Source organism: Tachysurus fulvidraco, chromosome 1 (genome assembly GCF_022655615.1).
Source record: "Tachysurus fulvidraco isolate hzauxx_2018 chromosome 1, HZAU_PFXX_2.0, whole genome shotgun sequence".
Taxonomy (NCBI): domain Eukaryota; kingdom Metazoa; phylum Chordata; class Actinopteri; order Siluriformes; family Bagridae; genus Tachysurus; species Tachysurus fulvidraco.
The window spans coordinates 39,662,326-39,685,160 of NC_062518.1; the positions used below are offsets into that span (position 1 = coordinate 39,662,326).

At 42.6% G+C, this 22,835-nt stretch overlaps 1 protein-coding gene across 8 annotated transcripts in view; it reads right to left on the reverse strand.

The window, feature by feature from the left end:
• Window positions 1–22,835, reverse strand: part of clcn3 (chloride channel 3) — a 34,359-nt gene that overhangs the window by 2,971 nt on the left and 8,553 nt on the right. Inside the window, exons 1-14 of one of the 8 annotated variants that reach the window (XM_047810841.1) lie at window positions 21,476–21,628; window positions 11,411–11,577; window positions 10,687–10,786; window positions 10,113–10,300; window positions 9,348–9,470; window positions 9,020–9,226; window positions 8,826–8,906; window positions 8,471–8,723; window positions 7,840–8,132; window positions 7,529–7,715; window positions 7,046–7,444; window positions 6,414–6,630; window positions 4,709–4,784; window positions 714–1,390 (exon numbers count right to left, since the gene is read on the reverse strand). In XM_047810841.1, coding sequence (XP_047666797.1) covers window positions 1,226–1,390; window positions 4,709–4,784; window positions 6,414–6,630; window positions 7,046–7,444; window positions 7,529–7,715; window positions 7,840–8,132; window positions 8,471–8,723; window positions 8,826–8,906; window positions 9,020–9,226; window positions 9,348–9,470; window positions 10,113–10,300; window positions 10,687–10,786; window positions 11,411–11,577; window positions 21,476–21,506 — 2,487 coding nt within the window. In that variant the 5' untranslated portion in view covers window positions 21,507–21,628 and the 3' untranslated portion in view covers window positions 714–1,225. Of the gene's footprint in view, window positions 1–712; window positions 1,391–4,708; window positions 4,785–6,413; window positions 6,631–7,045; window positions 7,445–7,528; window positions 7,716–7,839; window positions 8,133–8,470; window positions 8,724–8,825; window positions 8,907–9,019; window positions 9,227–9,347; window positions 9,471–10,112; window positions 10,301–10,686; window positions 10,787–11,410; window positions 11,578–17,095; window positions 17,490–21,475; window positions 21,629–22,835 lie in introns of those variants that run through there. The other 7 variants (XM_047810838.1, XM_047810835.1, XM_027178172.2 and 4 more) reach the window with 7 other exon arrangements.

The window sequence follows — 22,835 nt, forward strand, 5'->3', positions numbered from 1 at the left end:
CACATCCACACACACACACTTATCCACATCCACACACACACACACTTATCCACATCCACACACACACACACACTTATCCACATCCACACACACACACTTATCCACATCCACACACACCCTTATCCACACACACACACACACACACACTTATCCACATCCACACACACACACACACACTTATCCACATCCACACACACACACTTATCCACATCCACACACACACACTTATCCACATCCACACACACACACTTATCCACATCCACACACACACACACTTATCCACACACACACACACACACACACACACTTATCCACATCCACACACACACACTTATCCACAACCACACACACACACTAATCCACAAACACACACACACACAAACACACACACACACACACACACACACACACATCCACACACACACACACTTATCCACACACACACACACACACACACACACACACATCCACACACACACACACTTATCCACACACACACACACACTTATCCACACACACACACACACTTATCCACACACACACACACACACTTATCCACACACACACACACACACTTATCCACACACACACACACACACACTTATCCACACACACACACACTTATCCACACACACACACACTTATCCACACACACACACACTTATCCACACACACATCCACACACACACACACACACACACTTATCCACACACACACACACTTATCCACACACTTACATCCACACACACACACACACACACACACACACACACACACACATATCCACACACACACATATCCACACACACACATATCCACACACTCTCCCAAGCTCATGTGTTACGGAGTATGGAGTCTTTAGTGGGAACATGGCAGGGTGATGCAGGTGGCAGGAGTTCAGGGGTCATAGCTGTACATGAGCGGAGTTTGGTCATCAAGGTCCCTCCTCGGATTCGTGTGGATCATCGCGACCTTTCATCCCAGTGAGGTCTATCAAGGTGAGACCGAGCGAAGGTGCTGAGCCAAATCGGTGCAAGCCCACGTGTGAGTATTAGTGCATTTTCATCAGTGGCTGAAACTCTGGATCATCTTTCAAGCCTTTTTCTGCAAAGTCTTTCTTCCTCCTGAAAGCCTGGATGGAGATCCGGAAAACTCCACCAATGCAGCCGGTCCCCAGTTAGGAGCCATGCGGGATGGGGGGTTGAGGGGGCAGGACACAAACAGGTCAGTGGGACACGTGGTCCAGTAATCGGACTTCCTCTTCGCTCTCCTCTTCCTCGTGTCTGGTGTGAGAGGGCACTAGTTGAACATTATGGACTCGGGATCTTGGTTTGCCATCTGGGCCATATGACGGAGGATATCTTTTTTTGTAATAATACCAAGGAGACGCCTGTGTAGGAGAGAGAGAGAGAGATAAAGAAAAGAGAAAGAAAAGAAAGAAAAAGAACATCAGGAATGAAGCAAAAGACAAGAGTCAGAAAGTGTGGAACAATCAAGTGTGGGTCTTTTTGTTGGCAGGAACATTAAAAAAAAAAAAAAAAGAAAAAAGAAAAGAAAAAGAATATTTGTTTCTTCAATCTCAATCAGATTTTTCCAGCCAATCACACCGGTGGTGCAGAAGAAGAGTGCCAACAAAAAGAAGCCAGGGTCTTCACACACACACGCGCACACACACACACAGGCAGGCAGAGAGGAAGATGTTAAAGTGATGATCAGTGACCTGCAGCACCTAGAGAGAATCAGAGAGGTGAAATGAAACACGAGGGACAGAGTGCACACTGAACACACCATCACTCATCCCTGACTTCAGCCTCAACACACGCGCGCGCGCACACACACACACACACACACACACACACACTCGCAACACTGGTCAGCGTCTTAATCTGAATTCAAAAGCACATATGAATGGTAGCGGTGTTTATTATTAAGTGCAATTAAGCCTAAAAGCAATTGAATACATTCACAGATTGAGATCTTTTTGTTAAAGGAAATAAAAATGTGCTCTTGAATTGCATCATGAAACGGACTCGGGTTCCACAGCTGTCTGTGTGGCGGTGTAAAAAGGGAAGAGAGTGAGAAAGTAAAGCAGAACAGAATCATTTCTGAACCGTCTGAATCCAGAGTGACTCCCACTGGTTTTGGCCACATTGCTGAGTCTCCAGCTGAACGCCGTTTTCACAAGACAGCTCACTGGATGCTGCTGCAGTACACACACACACGCACACACACGCTTTACTGATTGTGCAGAACATACACTGTTAGGCTGCTTGGATACTGGACGTTTTTATGTAGAGAAATTCCCCCACCCCCCCACCCCCACAAACACAGTAACCATAGCAACACACCCAAGCTATTACCACTGGCCACTATCTATTAACCAGTCTGTAAAATAATAATAATAATAATAATAATAATAATAATAATAATAAATTTGTTACAATGATTTGTTTTACATTGCTGTTTAAAACTCAATTTGTCTTCCTAGAAGAAATAAATACATTTTCTGTATCTGTTCTAATCCATTATCGTTGATGTGATAACTTCGGCAGACTTTTTAAAAGTGCTGTCTATGAAGCAAAAAAATGGTTCATTATTTAATACAAATAATGCTAGAGTTATTGGAAAATAACTTAATAAATAATAAAGAAAATTAAAAATAAATAAAATTGGAACGTTGGAGCAGTGACGGCTCTTACCTTAAAAATAAAGATTTCTTTTAAACATTTAGTCATAACTATTTCAATGCATAAGCATTATTATTATTATTATTATTATTATTATTATTATTATTATTATTATTATTATTATTATTATTATTATTATTATTATTCTCAGTGATGATCTCGTCTCTTTGTCCATGTTGTTTTTTCTTATTTATCTCCCATCATGCTGAGTGATGTATAAAAGGCTTTTTACTTCTAAAACCCACATAACTGTCTCCCGTGAAACGTGTGCCGGTGTCCAAACGTAAATAAAAACCTCTGGTATGAAAGCAGCCTGAACAGCGTCAGTAAAATGTGGCCCACAGTGCACACTGCGAAGAAACAACCCGGGGGTCACTTTGAAAAGCAGACAGGAAGTAGCTAGCTCTGTACGAGAGCTCGGACTGGACGTGGAGGGATTAGTAGACACAGAGGAGGAGGAGGAGCATGAATACGATCGTGAAATGTTGGTGAATCGACACAGACAATCAGGAGAGGTGGAGCGGTGGGACTGAAGTGTACTGAGTGGAGGACGTGTTGGTTTGAGGATGGATGCTGCTACGGTAACTCTTCTAAACACAGCCATGGACAAACCATTACATTAATACTCACTACTGCTAGCACTACTGAGGATCATCTACTGGACAGAACTAAAAGGAAGATAAGCAGGCAGAGGAGAAATGCTCAGCTACACAGCCTGTTACTCGCCGATCTTTTATGAGGCGGCGCTACGAGTGGCATCGCACTTCAGCAATCTGCTGCCCAGTGGACGCTGACCCCGACCCCAGAGGAGGAATTTAGAAAATAAAGGAAAAACAAAAGAGATTTAGGTTACGATGAAGATACGGAGATACGTATGTGAGATGTGTGTGCTTTAAGAGTACACAGTACACAAAGCATGGGTTTTACTAAAGAGTGGACGATGCAGCCGAATCACACACTTTCTCAGCATACACATTTTGGAGAAATACAATAAAAGGTGGCTTTTCTCAATCCTGTGTGTGCTTTATTTCACTGTATGCGACTTACTCGACAGACGGAAGGTTAAATATCCGGCATCTTAACGACTGAACGGTTACGTGGGCGAACGTTACACAGATTAAAACAACTTGCTGCACTTTCCCCATCTTTAACTAATTAGATCCATCTCTCCAGCTAAAAGTCCTCTATTCCATGTTAAGAATTTCACACACACGGCAAAAGTCTGCTTCGGCCTCTTCCACCCTCTTACACAATGACTCACTCTTTTTTTTTTTCTTTATCTTTAGTTCGTAGTTCTGTTTTATCTCTTTAGCTGCTGTTCCAAACTTCACTAGACAATTTTGTCATTTTAGGTGTGGGTTAAGTGGAGTGTCCATCATACTAATCCCTATAACTATAAACTCTAACAAGATAAGGAATAAAATATTAGCGCCGGCTCACCCGATCTGCAGCCTGACCTGGGTTCAGAGACGTCGTTATAGAAAAATGAACCAGATTAAAAATGCAATCTGTGGTTGAAAGCTAGGAGCCACGCAGAAGATTGAGAAAAGACCATGTTTGTTTGCAAGTAGCGTTTTTGGGGCAAATAAATACGTTGCATTTGTAGTTTGTTTTGCTGAGCTGAGAACGAAGCCATGTCCCTCCCACCGCCGGCTGTACTCTGCTGCTCTGCTCATGTATTACAGACTGAAGGAACACCACAAGGTCAAACCAGTGACCCTGTTCAACCTGGTGTTGATTAATGTGCTCTTAATTCTGACAGTTCCCCCAAAATGTCATTCAATCAGTAAGTTGCTACTAAACCACAATGGGACACTGTAATGGTCTTACGCTGTGACCTTGTGTAATACTTGCGAATATCATCGAGTCCCCAAACATTGTGGTCTCGGAAAGTGGCCGATTTTCCGGGGAACTGCCCGCTACTTTGTCTTTTCTGTTTTGTCCACTCAAGTTTCATGCATCCCTCCTAAGAGGCGGGGACTAAAAGCTCAAGTGGGCGTGATATGGGCGGGGCTAATCACCAGGGGCTCCGTGTGCTGCTTGAGCTCCTCCAGATGCTCTAAAATATTCTTCTTAGTGATGATGCCCAATACAATCCTGCAACACACACCGTGGCGACCGTCACTTAGCAAAACACTCACACAGAGACAACCTAAAAATACAACACTAGAACCAACAGAAAAAGAAAAAAATAATAATAATAATAATTACAACAGAACAACAAATAAATCAGTCAACTTAAGATTAGCAAAGAAATGAATGCAAACAGTTAGAAACTTTTAAATTACTAAACAAAAGAAGGTTTTTAAAAAGGAAAACCGGCATGCTTGATGAGAACTTAAATTTGTTGACCTGAGACGCTCGCAAAGTGATCTGATAACGTGTCGCGGTGTATCTTAGCTTTACCCAGAGCTAGCATGGTCACTAATGCATGATGTGGACACAAGGAGGCGCTCTACTGCATTGGGAAGCTGATCTGGGTCAAGAGAGTGAATCGCTATTGCAAATTGTGACTGAAAAACATTTAGAGTAGTGTGTGGCCTTCTGCGTTTCTCCTTTAAACCACATCAGTGTGCAGTCTCTAAAGGTCCCTGTACAACTGCTACATAACAAGACGAGGAGGAGGAGGAGGAGGTCACATGACTGAATTAGTTCCATGAAGTTGCTGACCTGTGTGTGTGTGTGTGTGTGTGTGTGGACACAGTGGTTTCAAAAGCAAGGCAGGAGCTAAAACCATCAGCAGAGGGGTGTGTGTGTGTGTGTGTGTGTGAGAGACAGTTGGTTGCATCGGTTAGCAGCTAGAGTAAGAGAAAATGCAATATATAGAAAGAGCTGCTTGACCTTCCTTAAATCTGCAGCTCTAATTAATTACCTGCGGTCTCTACAGTAGTTTCTCTTGCACCATGCAGATTCTGCCTCATTTTACCAACAAGTCCTTCAACCAAACCTGAGCCAAGTTACTGAGACAAGTTTGGAAATGCTCGGCTGGTAAAAATGTTAATGTAACCAAATGCTAACCAATAAATAAATAAATAAATAAAAAGAGTAAAGTTTTGCACCATTTCCGATGCCACCGCTTTCTGTGCATCGGGACCATGCGCTGATTATTACATAGAAAGCTTCTGAATGGATATTATCTGTTTCATATGTTCATTTAAAAGACTGGATATCATCTGATAGCACGACTGAGAGTTTATTTCTCAGGCCGATGACTCTTACGAGTCTTGGACATCTCAGGTACTTTAATGGTTCCAGTTGGAGCACCAGATCCTTGTTAGTGGGAAAGGGGTACGAGAATATGAGCTGTGAGTGAGACTCGGTACTAATCACCAGCTGAGGTCTAGTGTTCGGTAGCACATTCTCATACGGCTACATTCGCTACTATTCACTGTTGCTTTGCTGCTTTTTGGGTAAATTTCTAACAGTGACTAGATTTATGTTAGAATCCCAGTAATAGTAGATGTTCAGTGGTAGGTAGACTTCCTCGAGTCTCAGCTACTGGACATCTGAATGAGCTGGATGACTTAACAAGCTGACCATGATTAAAGACAATGGAGGGGTAGTACTGCATCGCAGAGCCAGCGGATCGACCTCCTTCAGAACATACAGAGTGTATTTCAGTATTTTCAGAGCTAATTAATTACCAACCAAGCTGTAGGACTTGTTGGCTTTGCTCTCATACTATACGACGCAAGTGCGAGAACCGGTTCTTTTCCCATGACTCACCCGTTGTGCGTGACGAGGCACTGGCGCAGGCCGAGCTTGCGGAAAATGTCCACGACGATCTCCATGGGCGTGTGGTCTGTGACGGTGAAGGGACTCATGTCCAGGATGCTGCGCAGCTTCAGAGGACGTGGGCTGTCTGCGGGAAGTGTTGGGGCATGCTGCGTGAAATATACACGCGAATTTAGCACGATGCCTTCCTGCTTCCTCCGTGCGTTCTCTGCAGGACAGATACAGGGAAACGTGAATAAAAATCACATGCAAACGGCATGTGCAAGCAGAAACATGCGTTATCCTATAGATACAACAGTGATCTTGTGTGTGTGTGTGTGTGTGTGTGGTTGTCTTACTGATAGCTATAGTGATGTGTGTGTGTTTGTCTTACTGATAGCTATAGTGAAGTGTGTGTGTGTGTTTGTCTTACTGATAGCTATAGTGAAGTGTGTGTGTGTGTTTGTCTTTGTCTTACTGATAGCTATAGTGATGTGTGTGTTTGTCTTACTGATAGCTATAGTGATGTGCGTGTGTGTGTGTCTGTGTGTTTGTCTTACTGATAGCTATAGTGAAGTGTGTGTGTGTGTGTGTTTGTCTTTGTCTTACTGATAGCTATAGTGATGTGGGAGTGTGGGTCTTACCTATCGCTATAGTGATGTCCCTGCGCAGGGCGAACCCTACCAGTCTCTGGGACTCTTTGGAGACGATGACCGGGAAGCCGTTGTAGCTGGTATCATTGATGACGGTCTGCAGTTCTCCCAGTGTCAGGTCGTCCTGAGTAAGCACTGCTAACGGTGGCTCGTTGCGTCGCGGCCGCATTACCTCGCGAGCTGTCGTGGTGTGTGTGAACTCCTCTTTCGCATCCAAGAACGGGTAGCCGTTGAGACGGATATGTGCCTCATAAATACCCTCACGCCCGAACGCATCCCCCACCCACTTACTGGTCATCACTGCAGCCATGAGTGGTACAATGTACTCCAACCCTCCAGTCAGCTCAAACACGATGACCACCAGAGACACGGTCATCCGCGTTACACCACCTGAGACATCACACAGCACAAAAACGTCAACACAACCATGCCTGTCCACATACAAATATCATAACGTGCTGTGTCATAACGTACCCAAACAAGCTGCAGCTCCAACCATGGCATAAAGACCAGGAGTGATGCAATCTGCCCCCACCTCACACCACTCCTTAAACAGAAACCAATCGTGGTGATAGTAAGCAAGCTGCTCCACAGCAATGCCCACAATACGACCTGCTATTGCCCCAATTGCCATGCTGGGAATGAACAGACCAGAGGGAACCTGTCACAGGAACACACACACACAGAGGATTATGCAATGAGTATCAAATAGCATGTGATCATTTAATATGATCTAATCTTATCTAATCTAAAAGTGCTTGCTTGGGGAAATGCCTCATTATTACCTTTAAGCCAAAGGTGAAGATGGTCATGATGATCTTAAAGATGAGCGCCAGACTGAGCTGCCACATGGCAGAGTAAACCCCGGGAGTGGTGGTGGCCTCTGCGCCTTCTGGATACGCCTGACTCCCGTTCATCTGACTGCGATACTGACAGAGCTGCGAAGACTCCAGCGGCCCGCAGTCGGTGAACAGCTCCTTAATCAGCTGACTCGTGTTCTGTCGGGTGTACGGGTTGGGAAAAGCCACGATGGCTGTGATGGCTGCCACTGTGATCACCTCCAGGACTGGGTACTTGCCTGTGGATGGGTATTAAAAATGGTATGTTACTGTTAAAGCTACTGCTTGATCTTATTCTCATTCAGCATCAGCATCTTGTGGCCCTGTCCCTGTTCACTACATAAGCAAAGCTGCTAGTGTTGAGTGTTAATCTGGGTTTTTGAAGTGCACCACTTGGTGTCGCTGTGAATTTTCAGTGTGAACACATTACACACTTTTATTTATACTACAAAATAATACATGACTATTAGTATGCAATTTGGGATGCATGTGATACTGAACGGCAAAGCTTGAGGTAGTGCTTATAAAATCCATCATGGTGGCTGATAACAGCTGTCAGTGCAAAAGTAGCCCTTACCGAAGCGTGTGGACTTGCGGCGGCGGCACCAGGCGATGTTAGCTCGGATGAAGAAGGCGCCCCACAGGCCACCAAACACACCAAGCAGGATGAAGGGGAAGAGCTCGAACAGGTACCAGGGTGTGTGGTACTCCACATAGAACAGAACTAAGCGGCTGTTCCCAAACGGGTTAATGGAGCGAAGCACGAACGCTGCAACCAGGGCGGCGAAAAAGGATCGCCACAGCGTCTTCAACGGGAAGTAATAACTCACCTGAAACAGAGCGGAGAAGTTTTTTTCTTTTAGATGCCCCCTGTGTGTGATATGAAGTCATTAAATTATTAAGATCTGTTAAAGGTTCTCTGTTAATCTTGCCTCCTCGAGACTGAACAGAACTCCTCCTATAGGAGCTCCGAACGCCACCGACACGCCCGCAGCCGATGCCGCAGACAGCACCTGCGCAAACACACATGCAGCGGGCTCTGTAATTAATAATACTAAAAAATTTATACGACTCAAACGTCACACGAGTGCGAGACAGACGCAAGGATGACATGCTCAGGTGTTACCTCTCGCTTCTTAGCCTCGTTCTTGCTGTACTTGGGAAAGAGGTAAGAGAAAATGTTGCCACAGCAGCAGGCCACGTGTACCAGTGGGCCTTCTTTCCCCAGACTCAGTCCTGATGCCACGGCCAACACCAAAGTAACGGTCTTTATCATCAGTGTCCATTTGCCCAGGTAACCCCGGATTATAAACCCGCTCAGGATGGTCTTAATCTGAAAGTCAGTGAATGGTGATGAGGAGAAGGTCTAAGCTGCACATTCACTGAAGAAAGACTATAAATCATCTCGGTTCTGCTGTAACCGACAGATCGTATGTGACACGTGGAAGACGTACCTCGGGGATCCCAGAGCCGCACGCATACGGCGCAAACACTTTGACCAGAACAACTGCCAGGAAGGCAAAGGTCAGAGCCCAGTATGTGTACATGAAGTAGTTCATAATGTAGGAGCCAGGACCCTGAAACAGACCAGAGTATAGATCAGATTTAATAATAATAATAATAAATTATAAACCTTTATATAGATATACTTACAAATGTATGTGCAATAAAAACACATTCCTCTTGAAATTCTCGATTTTCAAGAGTAATGTGTTTTTATTGCACATACATTTGTACGTTTCTTTGATATGTTTTTTTTTTTTTTTAGATATGCACTTAGGTCACAAACGCCTCCTTTAATTTGGAGGCATTTTAGTTAAAGAGTTTAGAGAAGGGAAAACACGTTTTATTACTGTATTTACTTATTACCGCATTTTATTAAAAGCCTTATTAAATTATGTTTCTGTTTTTCATTCAAACAGTTTTTTTTTTGACTGTACATTGCCTTGCATAAGTATTTACCCCCCCTTGAAATGTATTTATTCTTGAAGATTTCAAGGGAGAGTAAAGGTGTCATTTTTCAGCCTGAGCCCTAAACACCAAAAGAAAATGCATTATATTCTGAATATAGATTTGTTACTTCAAGTCTATTTTTTCCCTCATCCTTCCAGGTCTTCCTCGGTGGATAAACACACATCTAACTAACATAAACATGTATTTATTGGCAGCTAGCAGTGAACAGATTGTCCAGACTTATTTATTTTCTGTATTGTTTTCACCTCTGCTTGGCCCAGGATGAGTTCAGCCCACGTTTTCCACTGTGGACACTTGTCTCTCTCGGAGAACGTGGTCTCGTTGGAGCCCCAGCAGCATTGCTCATGGTTAAACCACAAGGCACTCAGACACACCCCCTCCTTCAGGTCGTTCATCCAATCAGCAGCGATGTCTATCAAACCGGCCAAGGCACCTGAACAAGGAGACGGATGGAGAGACGGTGAGAAAGGGAGCAAGTAACAGACACTGGACCTGTATAAATAAATACATATATGTCATGTTTTCATGACATTAAATATAACAGGCATATTTGTTTTTCTTCTCCACTTACAGCAGATCAAAGTGTAAAGTAGCAGGTATCAGAGAAATGTGAATAATATATAGTAATATTATACTATATAGAATTATTCTCCTGCTCAGAAAGGTTTATTTACAGGATCATCAGGTGATGGAGCTTAATAAAGTTCATGAAGTGTGACAGTCAGTGCACCAGCTGCTGTGTGTCTGCCTACGTCATGGTTTCCAACACTGTAGCTCCTTGGAGTACCGCACGTGTGCGTGTGTGTGTGTGTTAGGTACCTGAAGCCAGCCCTGTTAATGTCACCACCAGCCACCCAGACCAGGCATCATACAGGCTCTTTGTAAATTCCCATGCTGACTCCTTCTTCTTACTGTTAATCTACAGAGCAGAGCACACACACACACACACACACACAAAATGAGGGTGATATTTCAAACAGACATGACTAGTAACACATATGAATCTAACTGACCAATCAGCTGCAAGCTCTCACTTAATTTAAGGAATAATTATGTAAATAATAATCGCATAATAACAATAATATATTATGTATGATTTAACATCCCCAAAAGACTACAAGAAGCCTTTAATTTTGTCACATGTACATTACAGCACAGTGAAATTCTTTCTTCACATATCCCAACTTTGGAGGTTGGGGTCAGAGCACAGGGTCAGCTAGGATACAGCATCACTGGAGCGGAGAGGTGTTAACGGCCTTGCTCAAGGGCCCAAGAGTGGCAGATTGGCAGCTCTGGGGCTTGAACCCCGATCCTCTGATCAACAACCCTGAGCTTTAACAGGATAAGCACCACTGGTTCGCCAGACAGGAAATAGAAACTACACTTAGGACCTTTTGTTTGGTTTTCCATTTTTTGCAGCTTGAAAAATAAAATACTAAATACTTAAGAATTAGCTTCATTAGGTCAGGACAAGGTCCTCGCAAGGGTAGCAAGACAAATGTGTGTGTGTGTGTCAGGCAGAGAGAGACACTCAGCGTGATACCTTACGATGACGTTCACGGTCTTTACACTTCTCTCGGACCCAGTCGATGGTGTGGAAGTCGTCATAGGTGCCCACTCCAGGAATTGGCTCTTCAAACAGGTCCAGGAGGTGGGTGGAGCTACTCACCCCTCCGGCTCCGCCTCCACCATTAGACATGTAGGCAGAGCCTGTGTAAAGAGAGAGAGAGAGAGAGAGAGCGTGATGAGTAAAGCTGCACTTTGTGTTTCCCCCTCAACCTGGAATTCCTGCTCTAAAACTGAGGAAGTTCTGCGAGTGACATGAAATCATCGTGCGGGAACATTAAACAAACCAAAAGCAACATCTTTTCAATCTAAAAGGAGTTATGGTGTAGATACATAGCTATTCCTTTTATATTAGCCAACATAAACATGTTGTTAACTCTACACGGTGTGCTGTAGTGAGGAGGAAAATACACATGACTCCAATGGAGCATGAGTGTGTGTCTTTATGAGAGACTGAGAGAAAAGGCTGCTTAAGGAGAAAGAGGAGAATCGAATCCAAAATGAAGAAGTAAAGACAGGGAAAAAAAACAGGAAGAAAAAAAAAAGCACGGTTAAGCAAGCAAACAAACAAACAAAAAAAGCACGATCTAAATAAGTGTGAGCAAACGGTATGGATGTGAAAGTTTTTAACACTTGAAGTGCTGGACATGCTCCAATTGGCCAACATTTCCACATCACGGTTTTTTAATTCGGGATCCAAACACTAAACAGTACACCGCTGTAACTAATCACCCTCGCTGTAACTAATCACCCTCGCTGTAACTAATCACCTTTGCTGCAACTAATCACCCCGCTGTAACTAATCACCTTTGCTGCAACTAATCACCCCGCTGTAACTAATCACCTTTGCTGCAACTAATCACCTTTGCTGCAACTAATCACCCCGCTGTAACTAATCACCTTTGCTGCAACTAATCACCTCGCTGTAACTAATCACCCCACTGTAACTAAATCACCCCCGCTGTAACCAATGTACTGCTACTATTTGCCATGCTGCAACCAATCACCATTCGCCAACTAATCTCGATAGCACACAATGTCCATTTGGTTGGTGTGGGACTGGACTTTTAATTGTCATAATAATTAGATATTTCTTATCTAGGGACAACAATGTAATTTCTTTTTAATACTAGACGATCAGGTTGTGCGTGAGACACGGACGACGTAGCTGTAGCTCAGTAAGCTCTGGGTGCTGCGTCTGCGGTAAAGAGCTAATCAGCTTTTCACTGCTGTCTGCTTGGAGCCTGTAGCATGCAGCGGTACTTGGACTCAGCTCTTTATTACTCTCAGCACTTCACCACACTGCAGCCTGATTTACTACTCAAGCTGAATTTAAAAGGTGGAGGACTTTTAGATGTTCCCGTAAAAAACACGTGAAAAAGTGCTTTGTCATGCTGTTTCAGAAATCTCATGATTGTAGAGGAGGAAATCCTGTGGCCTCTCTTCCACACACACACACACACACACACACACACACACAAAATGAAGAAAGTGCAATAACATGAAGAAAGTGACCCAAATTGCGAAGCTTTTATTAATCAGTTATTCAGGGGAAACTCTTTACATCACTGTTTTTTACATTGTGTCTTGATAGACTGGATTTTCTCTTTAGGCTTTGTACAGACTTTTTTTTTCTTCTCCCTTTCAGGCTTTTCTTTTTTTGAGCTATAACAACTGACCACTCAATAACATCCAGAGAAACTCTTCCTACTTCCTTTCACTATTTAGAGTTTACAGGAAAAGACCCACAGACACACACATGGACAGACCCACACACACACACACACACGGACAGACCCTCACACACACACAGACCCACAGACACACACACACATGCACATGGACAGACCCACAGACACACACACACACACACGTGGACAGACCCACAGACACCCACCCACAACAAAACACACTTCATACTGCTCAATGAAGATAAACTAAGCGAAATCAAACACACTTAAAAATCACATCCACTGTTTGGGATGAATGCAACATCCAGTGGCTCGTTACAAAATTGTCAATTGCAGAAACTCTCTTTCGTTTCTTTAAAAAACAAAACAAAAAAAAAACGAGGAAATGAATAAAACATGCGGGCAAGCTACTTCTTTCAGAGCAACACACTTTATGCTGACGGTCTTAATCGAACACAAACACACACTGAGCGGAATTCACCTAAAGCCATTATGCGGAATAACACACCGAATTGTGGTTGAGCTGCAGCTTCTCAAACTCTGTGTGTACGTTTATTATTAGAGGAAGAATCTTGACACCTGCACAGAGCCAAGACCAAAATTTACACAAGTTCAACATGAGAGAAAGAAAGCAATGAGGAATTACGGTAAGCTGAGACAAGACCGAACTGTGGAACCTGGAGCTGTGAGGCAGCAATGCTGCTACCACCACCGTGCAGCTCGGTGTGCTTTTTCTCACTCTAATGGCAGACAAAATGACACTCATTCAGATCTAAAATTACAAAGAGCTGGTAAACAGCAGTCAGCAGACTACAATCAGTCTGTAAAGACGGAACAAAAAACGTTCATACACTAGATTTCATCAGCTCTGTCAGCACTTAGCTACTGTACAATCATGCATGAAGTCAAAATAAAGGAAGTTCAGGAAAACGTAACACACAAATCCATCACACACACACACACACACAGACACACACAGGTTGATTACCCAGAGAACACAGGTGAAGGCACAGAAGTTGGAGAGGTCACGGGTTCAGTCACACCTGATGTTTGCTTTCACAGAGTCTATGAACAAACGAGCTACTTAACCCTGTGCTTCAGCTTCTTTTTCTACTCATGTTTCTTCTATTTTCACTGCAAGCTCATTTCCTTGAACTTCAAAAAAAACATGCTGTTATCAGAAGACCAACTGTACGTTATGAGACAGGAACCGAGCGAACGCGATAACATCGACACACAAGTACGCATCTGTGTGAACACCGTCCAACACCACAGACAGATAAGTCACACAAGCTGTGAACATTCCCAGGATAAAATAACGAACAAAGCCATGTGTAAGGGGAAAAAAATGATCTATTTGCACTCGGTTTGTTGTAGAACCTTGTCTGAATGCTTGCTTTCTTTCGTCATTATACGCCGATTAGTTATGTCTTCTCGAAGTCGTCGTTGTGTGCGAGACTGAGATGGACATGTAGCGTGAACTGCTAGCTAATAGACGATCCTGGGTAAAGCGAATGCTGTACTGAACATGTCTATTAATCCTGTAGATATAGTAAGTTTGTGTGAAACGTGTACTGCTCACGTTAAAAATCACGTGCGTGTGTGTGTTTTACATCAGGAAATAAAACATTACAGGAACTGTATGTTTTTACTGTACCACCATCATCATCATCATCATCATCCTCAAGGACAATTCAGTACTGGATTTTGTAACATTTAACCTTTTTGCGATTCCTTACTCGTTTTTTTTTATAGACGCAGAGATTTTACCGACGTTCATCCTGCTCAAGACCGGAGGGGAAAAAACAAACACACACAACAACAGTTTTCACTTTTACAAGCCAGACTGCAGCAGGGGGAAGGAAAAAAAAAAAATCACTGCAGGAAAGGAGAAGCTCACGTTAGCATTACAGCCCGAGATTCGACGAGGGAGAAGCTGAAGCTGACACGCACGTGATCAAGCCAAAAAAATAAAAAATACAGCGATGAACAATCATAAAGAAACACAGAGGACCTCGATCCCATCAACTGAGAAGCTCTGTATGTTTGGTATAAGCTGGTCTGAAAGTTTTGGTTGCAAGAACAAAGCTGGAGGTTGGAATGTGACCTTCTTGAGCTCTTTCAGCACAAAAGACATGTGACTGACACACACACACACACACACACACACACACACAGCTTACATTCTACACGCACAGCACGTCAGCACACAACACTTTAATGAGCAACAATCCGAGATGTACATTTTACAGAGCAAACAATGCTTAGTGCCCAAAAGTAAGTACCCCCCCTAAATTTATTACTCTGAAATTTTAAAGTCCGCAATTTTTACACTCATTCCAATTATGTGCTTAAACGACATCCGTCAAAGAAACAGTCAGCTAATGACACACCGACGGATTCGGAGCTGTCTGATCGCTAAACACGGCTACGTAAAGGAAAATAATCAACACCACACAGGTGTGATGTGACCTGAAGCAAAGCAGAACAATGTGAAAGTCACCATCCAGAAATGGACCATTCCAAGTGTTTTATTTCTCTTAATACCAAAGCGATTTGACAAGAATTGCATTTTTCTTTTTTCCTTGCTTTAAGCTCATCATGTTACATAGAAACTGAACCCTCCCTCCTGAAGACTTTCCCCATGTCAGAAAAATGTTAAACCTACTGTATGACGCTTCCAAAAACGCTAACGAAACGTCTCCTTGCAGAAAACGACGCTAGAGCGTCTGCTACGTACGTTGTTACCATAGAAACAAGAAGGTATATCTGGATTAGTGCATTAATATAAAGCTGATATTTGCCTCTTTACTGTCAGCATTACTGATTAACAGGAAAAGGTGAGCGAGGATTCGTAAGCACTGTAGTGTATAAGCCTCATGACATGAAGTAAATTCAGCCTTGACCACAAATCAGTGTGTTAGACAATGGCTTAGTAAAACCCTCTGACACCACGTCATCATCTTAACACCCTGTGCACACTGGACAACAGAGGAAGCGCACAGTGGGGATTAGTGTGTTAGCGTTCTGCTCAGTGTCAGCTTCAACGTAGTGTACATGTATATTCATATGAACCAATAACATGCTTGAAGGCTTGTGCATGAGCTGTAACTGGAAAACAGTCATGAATTAATCAATGCATGGAGACGTAGTACACTGATTCAATCATTCATTTGTATGCTGGATTTGCAGGGATCTTCCAGCACACCCAGAGAGAGAGAGAGAGAGAGAGAGAGAGAGAGAGAGAGAGAGAGAGAGAGAGAGAGAGAGAGAGGGAGGGCAGTCCATTTACTGCCCCAAGATGGCATGAAGAGGAGAGAATAGCGAAGGAGGCCCGCAATGAGGAGAGATGAGGAGAGAGAATGATAGGAGATAGAGAAGCGAGAGAGAGAGATGGAGAGAGAGAGAGAGAAAATGAGAATGAGAGAGAGAATAAGAGAGAGAGAGAGATTTTGTGAGTGAGAGAGATTTTGTGAGAGAGAGAATGAGAGAGAGAATGAGAGAGAGAGAGAGAGAGAGAGAGGGAGAGAATGAGAGAGAGAGAGAGAGAGAGAATGAGAGAGAGAGAGAGAGAGAATGAGAGAGAGAGAGAGAGAGAATGAGAGAGAGAGAGAGAGAGAGAGAGAGAGAGAATGAGAGAGAGCGAGAGAATGAGAGAGAGAAAGAAAAAGAAAAAGAGAGACAGAGAGAGAGAAAGAGACAGAGATCTCCTTGTCTTTAGGAGGCGGCGCAATCTTCAAGAAAACAAGACGTGAAACGCACGCGCGCGCACAGGCGTCATTTTTAAACGCAGGACTAAAACAGAACCTTTAAGTGCTGTGGCCAAGCGCGTGCACGTTCTCTCACGCGCACGCTTCATGTTAGTAAATTATTAACGGAACAACACAAACGCATACCGACAGTGCAGCTAACAGGCTAACCTGTAATGAGCTAAAGGCTAATGTGTAAGAGCTCCTGGACTCGGTCTGTACCTCTCACACGGATCTCCTGCAGGGGAATCGTGTCCCCTCCGCCATCGTAGGGTAAATACGGGTCTGCGGATCCGTCCTCCATTACACTGCCTCTATGTAATAAACCTACTCGTGTGTCCCAGTCGCTTCCTCCCCCTTCCTCAACGAGCGCGTCTCCTCATCAGCTGACGGTTAGGAGATTAACGCGATGATGTCATCGGTGAGAGAAGAAAGGCTGTGTCCCAATCCGCGGAACTGGAGCGTAGTTATAATGCACGAAGACAACCGTATCTCGACCTGCACTATGCTAACGTCACATTCTTTGCGTCTACAATTTTCCAGACGTACGTGGACCTTCGCATAACCGCCACACACGCCTTAAACACGGTCAATAACCGTCACACACGCCTTAAACACGGTCATGTGATTTGGAACACAGCCAGAAAGAAACCGGTTGCTATGGAGGTTCTGCGGAGTTTAAAGGGTGTCGGTTTATACACCTAAACACATCATCTGCTTTATTAGAAACACATTTGTACCTGATCGTTCTTTTATTTACATTTACAACTTTTAGCAGACTTTTATTCAAAGCGACTTACATTATCTCATTTACATTAATGCAAATGAGGTAATGTAAATGAGATCATATAAGTCGCTTTATATAAAAGTCTCATTTACACAACTGAGCAATTGAGGGTTAAGGGCCTTGCTCAGGGGCCCAACAGTATCAGCTTGGTCGACCTGGGATTCGAACTCACAACCTTCTGATCAGTAATCCAACACCTTAAACACTAGGCTACCACACACCCATTCATTCATTCATTCATTCATTCATGCATAGTCATGCAGATACAGTGTAAGTGTTTTTGTTTAACATTTAAATGAAACAGAATAAGGAACATTTTCAGTGACTTTATGGGATGTTTGTTTGTACCAGGTGGGCTGGTTTGAGTATTTTCTAAAACTGAAACTGTTTTGATGATGAGTCTGTGCCAATAGTCTGAGATTAACCTGAGATTATTGTTAATCTCAGCCTATTGGCAGTGGATCCCATTGTGGTCTTCAGCTGTTGAAGGGTATTCACCTCGAGGTTTAATGTTTTGTCCAAATCCTGTTTGGAAAAATGACTTCAGGTCCAAAATGCTTGTTTGTGTTCATGCAAGCTTCATGAACATGGGCAGGAACGAGGGAAAGGAAGCTCAAGGAGTAAAAAAACATTCAAATGTTAAATGTGGGGATGTGGTAGCTCAGTGGTTAAGGTGTTGGACTACTGATCAGAAGGTCATGAGTTCGACTCCCAGGTCCACCAAGCTGCCACTGATGGGCCTCAAGAGCAAGGCCCTTAACCCTCAATTACTTGTTGTGTAAATTGAAATAAAAAAATTAAGTCACTCTGGATGAAGGTGTCTGGTAAATATCAGAAATGTAAATGCTGTAATTTGCCCTTCCGGTTTGTTAGTCTTTATTTGTCTTCTATTCATGTTGGTGCTAGCTGTATTCACATGACCGAATCTTCGACAAGTGGGATGAATAATTATTTTATATCCTTTAGTAGATTACAAAGATTATTTCCGTCAGTGATTTATGTGCTGCACATAAACTGATTTACAAGCTACAGCTTTCTGTCTCTTATCAATAGGAAACAGCTCAAAATTGTTCCTTTAAGTTTGTAATACAACTGAAAACACTGTGCAACGTCGAACAACAGATGGAGGCTAACCGGCGTACATGGTACATGAAAAGGTGTGTGTAAAGGGGATTATTAAACAACTCTACAGCCTGAAATCCATCTGTGTAGCGCCACCTGTTCTGTCAAAGGGATGAGAGAGAAAGAGAAAGAGAAAGAGAGACAGAAAGAGGGAGAGTGAGAAAAAGAGAGAGGGGGAGAGAAAGAGAGAGGGGAGAGAGAAAGCGAGAGAGAGACAGAGAAAGGGAGACAGAAAGAGAGAAAGAGAGGGAGAGAAAGAGAGATAAAGAGAGCGAGAGAGGGAGAAAGAGAAAGAAAGAGATAAGGAGAGAGAGAGAGAGAGAGAGAGAGAGAGAGAGAGAGCACTAATAGCAGCGTAACTATTTTAAAGCACTTTCCTGATCAGATTTGCATTTAGCAGAGCTAATGAATGGGTATTCAGTTAACAGCTATGACAAATATTGTCTTTATGTCACTACTTTACTGTACTCATTTTTATGTAATAAACCACTTGTGTGAATGTTGTTAGAAAATCACTCAGCATTTTGCCAAGTGTTTTATTCCTCTAATACCACAGCGGTTTACCAACACAAACAAATTGTTATATATTACAGGAAGGCATTTTATACTTTTTAACCAGTTTACAGTCACGTTTTATGTCGTGAAACATGGTCTGGATTCACTGGAGCTTTTTTCAAAATGTACATTTACGGCATTTGGCAGATGCTTTTATCCAGATCAACTTAAATTTATCTGATTTTTATGTACACAACAGGGCAGTTGAGGTATAAGGGCCTTGCTCAAGGGCCCAGCAGTGGCTCCAAGCTAAATGTATAGTGTTATTTATGTCTGTACTTTTGAGAGTCACAAACAGTCGGAACCAAATTCCTTGGGTGTGTCAACACACTTGGCCAATAAATCTGATTCTGATTCTGATTGTGATGATTCTGATGTTAGGATTTGAACTCACAACCTTATTCAAAGTGCTATATTCTGATGATGTGATTGGAAGACGGCTGTGACTGGAAATCTGTAGGAATAAAAAAAAAAAAAAAACAGGATGAAGTGATAAAGTGATAAAGGTTCCAAGTCATTCCCTCGCCTCTTTCTGCCCTGATCCCTGTCCTGAATATTTTCCCATGAAAACATCACCTCTGTCTCTTCCAAACAGCAAAATGAACATATGAACAAGAGGTAAATATAAAAGTACATTTTAAATCTGAGAGTCTGCCATAAGTTGGTGTTTAGGAGTTATTACTATGGAAAAGTTACCACGTTAAAAGACGGTAATTTAACGCCTTGCTGAAAATCATTCCACATCGTCTGATAATGAGGTTAGATGCTGAGAAATCACCATGAGATCCAAAAGGCGGTTTAAAAACGATATGGAAAGGCATCGACGACTCCATTGAACTTTTATATCATTATAGCAGAATTAGTACAAAAAATAATGTTAGATGATATGTAGGGCATCAGCTGTACTGTACGTGTTTTCCAATAACTACACAGGAACTGTCTCTTCTACACCTCTGTATGAAACGTGTAATATATATGTTAGATATTTGCATTATTGTATTATCTCACTTTAATTCCACGAGATTCATATCACCCGCCTACTCCTGCCTGCATGAGAGTAAACAAAAATGGCACTGTCTGCAAAATATATTCCAAGACATGGCTTATCTTTTACAGATTTTCTCACTGACTTCATGTGGATGCACGGTGGTTTCAGTATTATTGGTATGAGTACGGTGGTATTAGTTGGGTATCAATAAAAAGGTTTAACTTGGTATTTAAATTCCTAATGTCCTCATTTTCAGCCCTTTAATAATACGAGACATAATCATACATTTATCCTAATAAATCCCTATTCATTTCTACTCTCAACAGCTCAACAACACTCTGAAAAACTTGTTCCTTTAGGCAAAAGACTGCTCATTTCTTGCAAACCTAGTTCATTTGGATAAGTGTTCGCTTTTAAAGGCAAACTCGTATGGAAATATTTACACGACAGGGAAATCCTATCAATCCTGTAAGACAGCAGAGCATAATTTATATTCTAGTTGATCTATTTTATGTTAAAGGAGCAAAACCATATTTAGGTAACTTATAGACTTCCTCACCTTTACATTACATTCCTACAAACCAGATGGACCGGATATCCATCCTGCCACATCTCTCAGGATTAACAACAGAGGAATGAATATCTTGTAGCGTGTGCAGAGTTTAGAAAAATATCAGACTTAATACATATTTAACAGACAATCCGTCTTTCAGAAAGCTTGTCAGATGATTTGAAGCGGAATGGTGTCTGGGGGGTCTGGATGATCCACAGGATCGCACCAGTGTCGTGCTTCAATGCCACTTATGTACACTTTATATTTACAAAAAATACGTGTGGGTGGAGAGAATGTTAATGCGCAAGTGTGGGTGAGGTCCAAGCAGACTACACATATACAAGGAAAGGCTTTGTGTTGCCAGGTAACTGTACTCTGGAAGTGATGATGTTACATGTCAGTGTGGCCACATCTCAATCCAGCACAACTAGTTCACCTCGAGACCAAGTGACACTCACACACTCCAACACATCTGCTCACACACTCACTTAAAAACATTCAGGAAATACAACACCATTGACCGATTGACAATTCTCACTCACACACACACATAGAGCAGCTCAAGAAGCTTTTTAACCTGTCCTTAGTGTTACATACTTCTCCTGGAGTGGCATGCCGTCTGGTCCATTGTGTCACAGACGACTTGCTTTCCTCGACACGTAAGCGCTCAGATATCATCCCATGTTGTTTCTCGGTGTGTCCTTGGACAAACTTTGGCATCTGGAGTGAGACTTGAGTGCCTTGTCACACAAGTACGCTTCCAGTTCAAGGGCAGCCAGGCAGAATAAAGCGAGCGGATAGGGCAGAGATTGGTGAGTGACGGTGTAAACCGACACCCATCGGTTACGCAAGCACAAAGCCCGGGCCATGCTGGCGATCCTGTGAACAAAGGCTCTGCTATGTGATCGTCAGTCTGCTGATGAATTATCAACTTGATGAGGAGCAGGCAAAACCAAGCTTTATAGAATTCCTCAGGCAGAACTGCATTGTTGGGTGGGAAAATATTTTGGTGTAGAATTATAAAGAGCTCACTGACAGTTCTGTGACTGTAATATATTGAGCCCTCAATTCAGTCAAAGCAGACAAAAATACTTGACTTATTTATAACACAGAGTTCGCACATCATGACCATGTGACCAAGTCGAGTCATTTTTTTAGGATAAGAAATGTTGCAAGAAATTTGACATCATTCACCACAATTTTTGTACAAAATGCTGGAAATGTATCCAGAGCGACTTACATTTTATCTCATCTTTCATATAACTAAGGGTTAAAAGGGCCTTGCTTTGTTATGGAGTCCATCAGTGGCAGCTTGGGGGACCTGGGATTCAAACTCACAACCTTCTTAACACCTTAACCACTAAGCTACCACAATCTTATTAGTCTTGATTGTCAAACTAACATGTGATAGCTATTCCAATAAAGGCAAATACTATCTCTTAAAAAACATCCAATCCAATTTGTGTGTCCAGTTGGCATCAGTGAGCCCTGTGTTCCCATGACCCTGTTGTTCAGAGGGATGTCCTCTGCATAAATACCAGTTTATATCCCAGGTCTTGACACCTGCCATTGTATGAGACATATATAAAATTATTACTGATGTTGATTTGTTTTTTTGAGACATTGAAGCCGCTATAGTTCACTGTCTGTGGAAATATACATGGTTTCCCAGTAAATGAGTAACTTGAGACAGGAAGTAATGGAGCAATTTGAACTAATCCTGTAATCCAACACTAATATGATTTATTTTTTTTTAGATTAAAAAAAAATTCAACTTTCTACTCAAGATAATCAGATGTGCTATTTTAGGGAAGCAATGACACAATGTAGAGTCTCTTTGTGAGTGAATGTGTCCTAATATATTCCTGTGGACACATACACAGAGCTCTGTGTTGTAAAAAAAAAAAACAGTAGACAGAGGAGTGTTGTAGTCTGACGCGCCTCAGCAAACTCGATT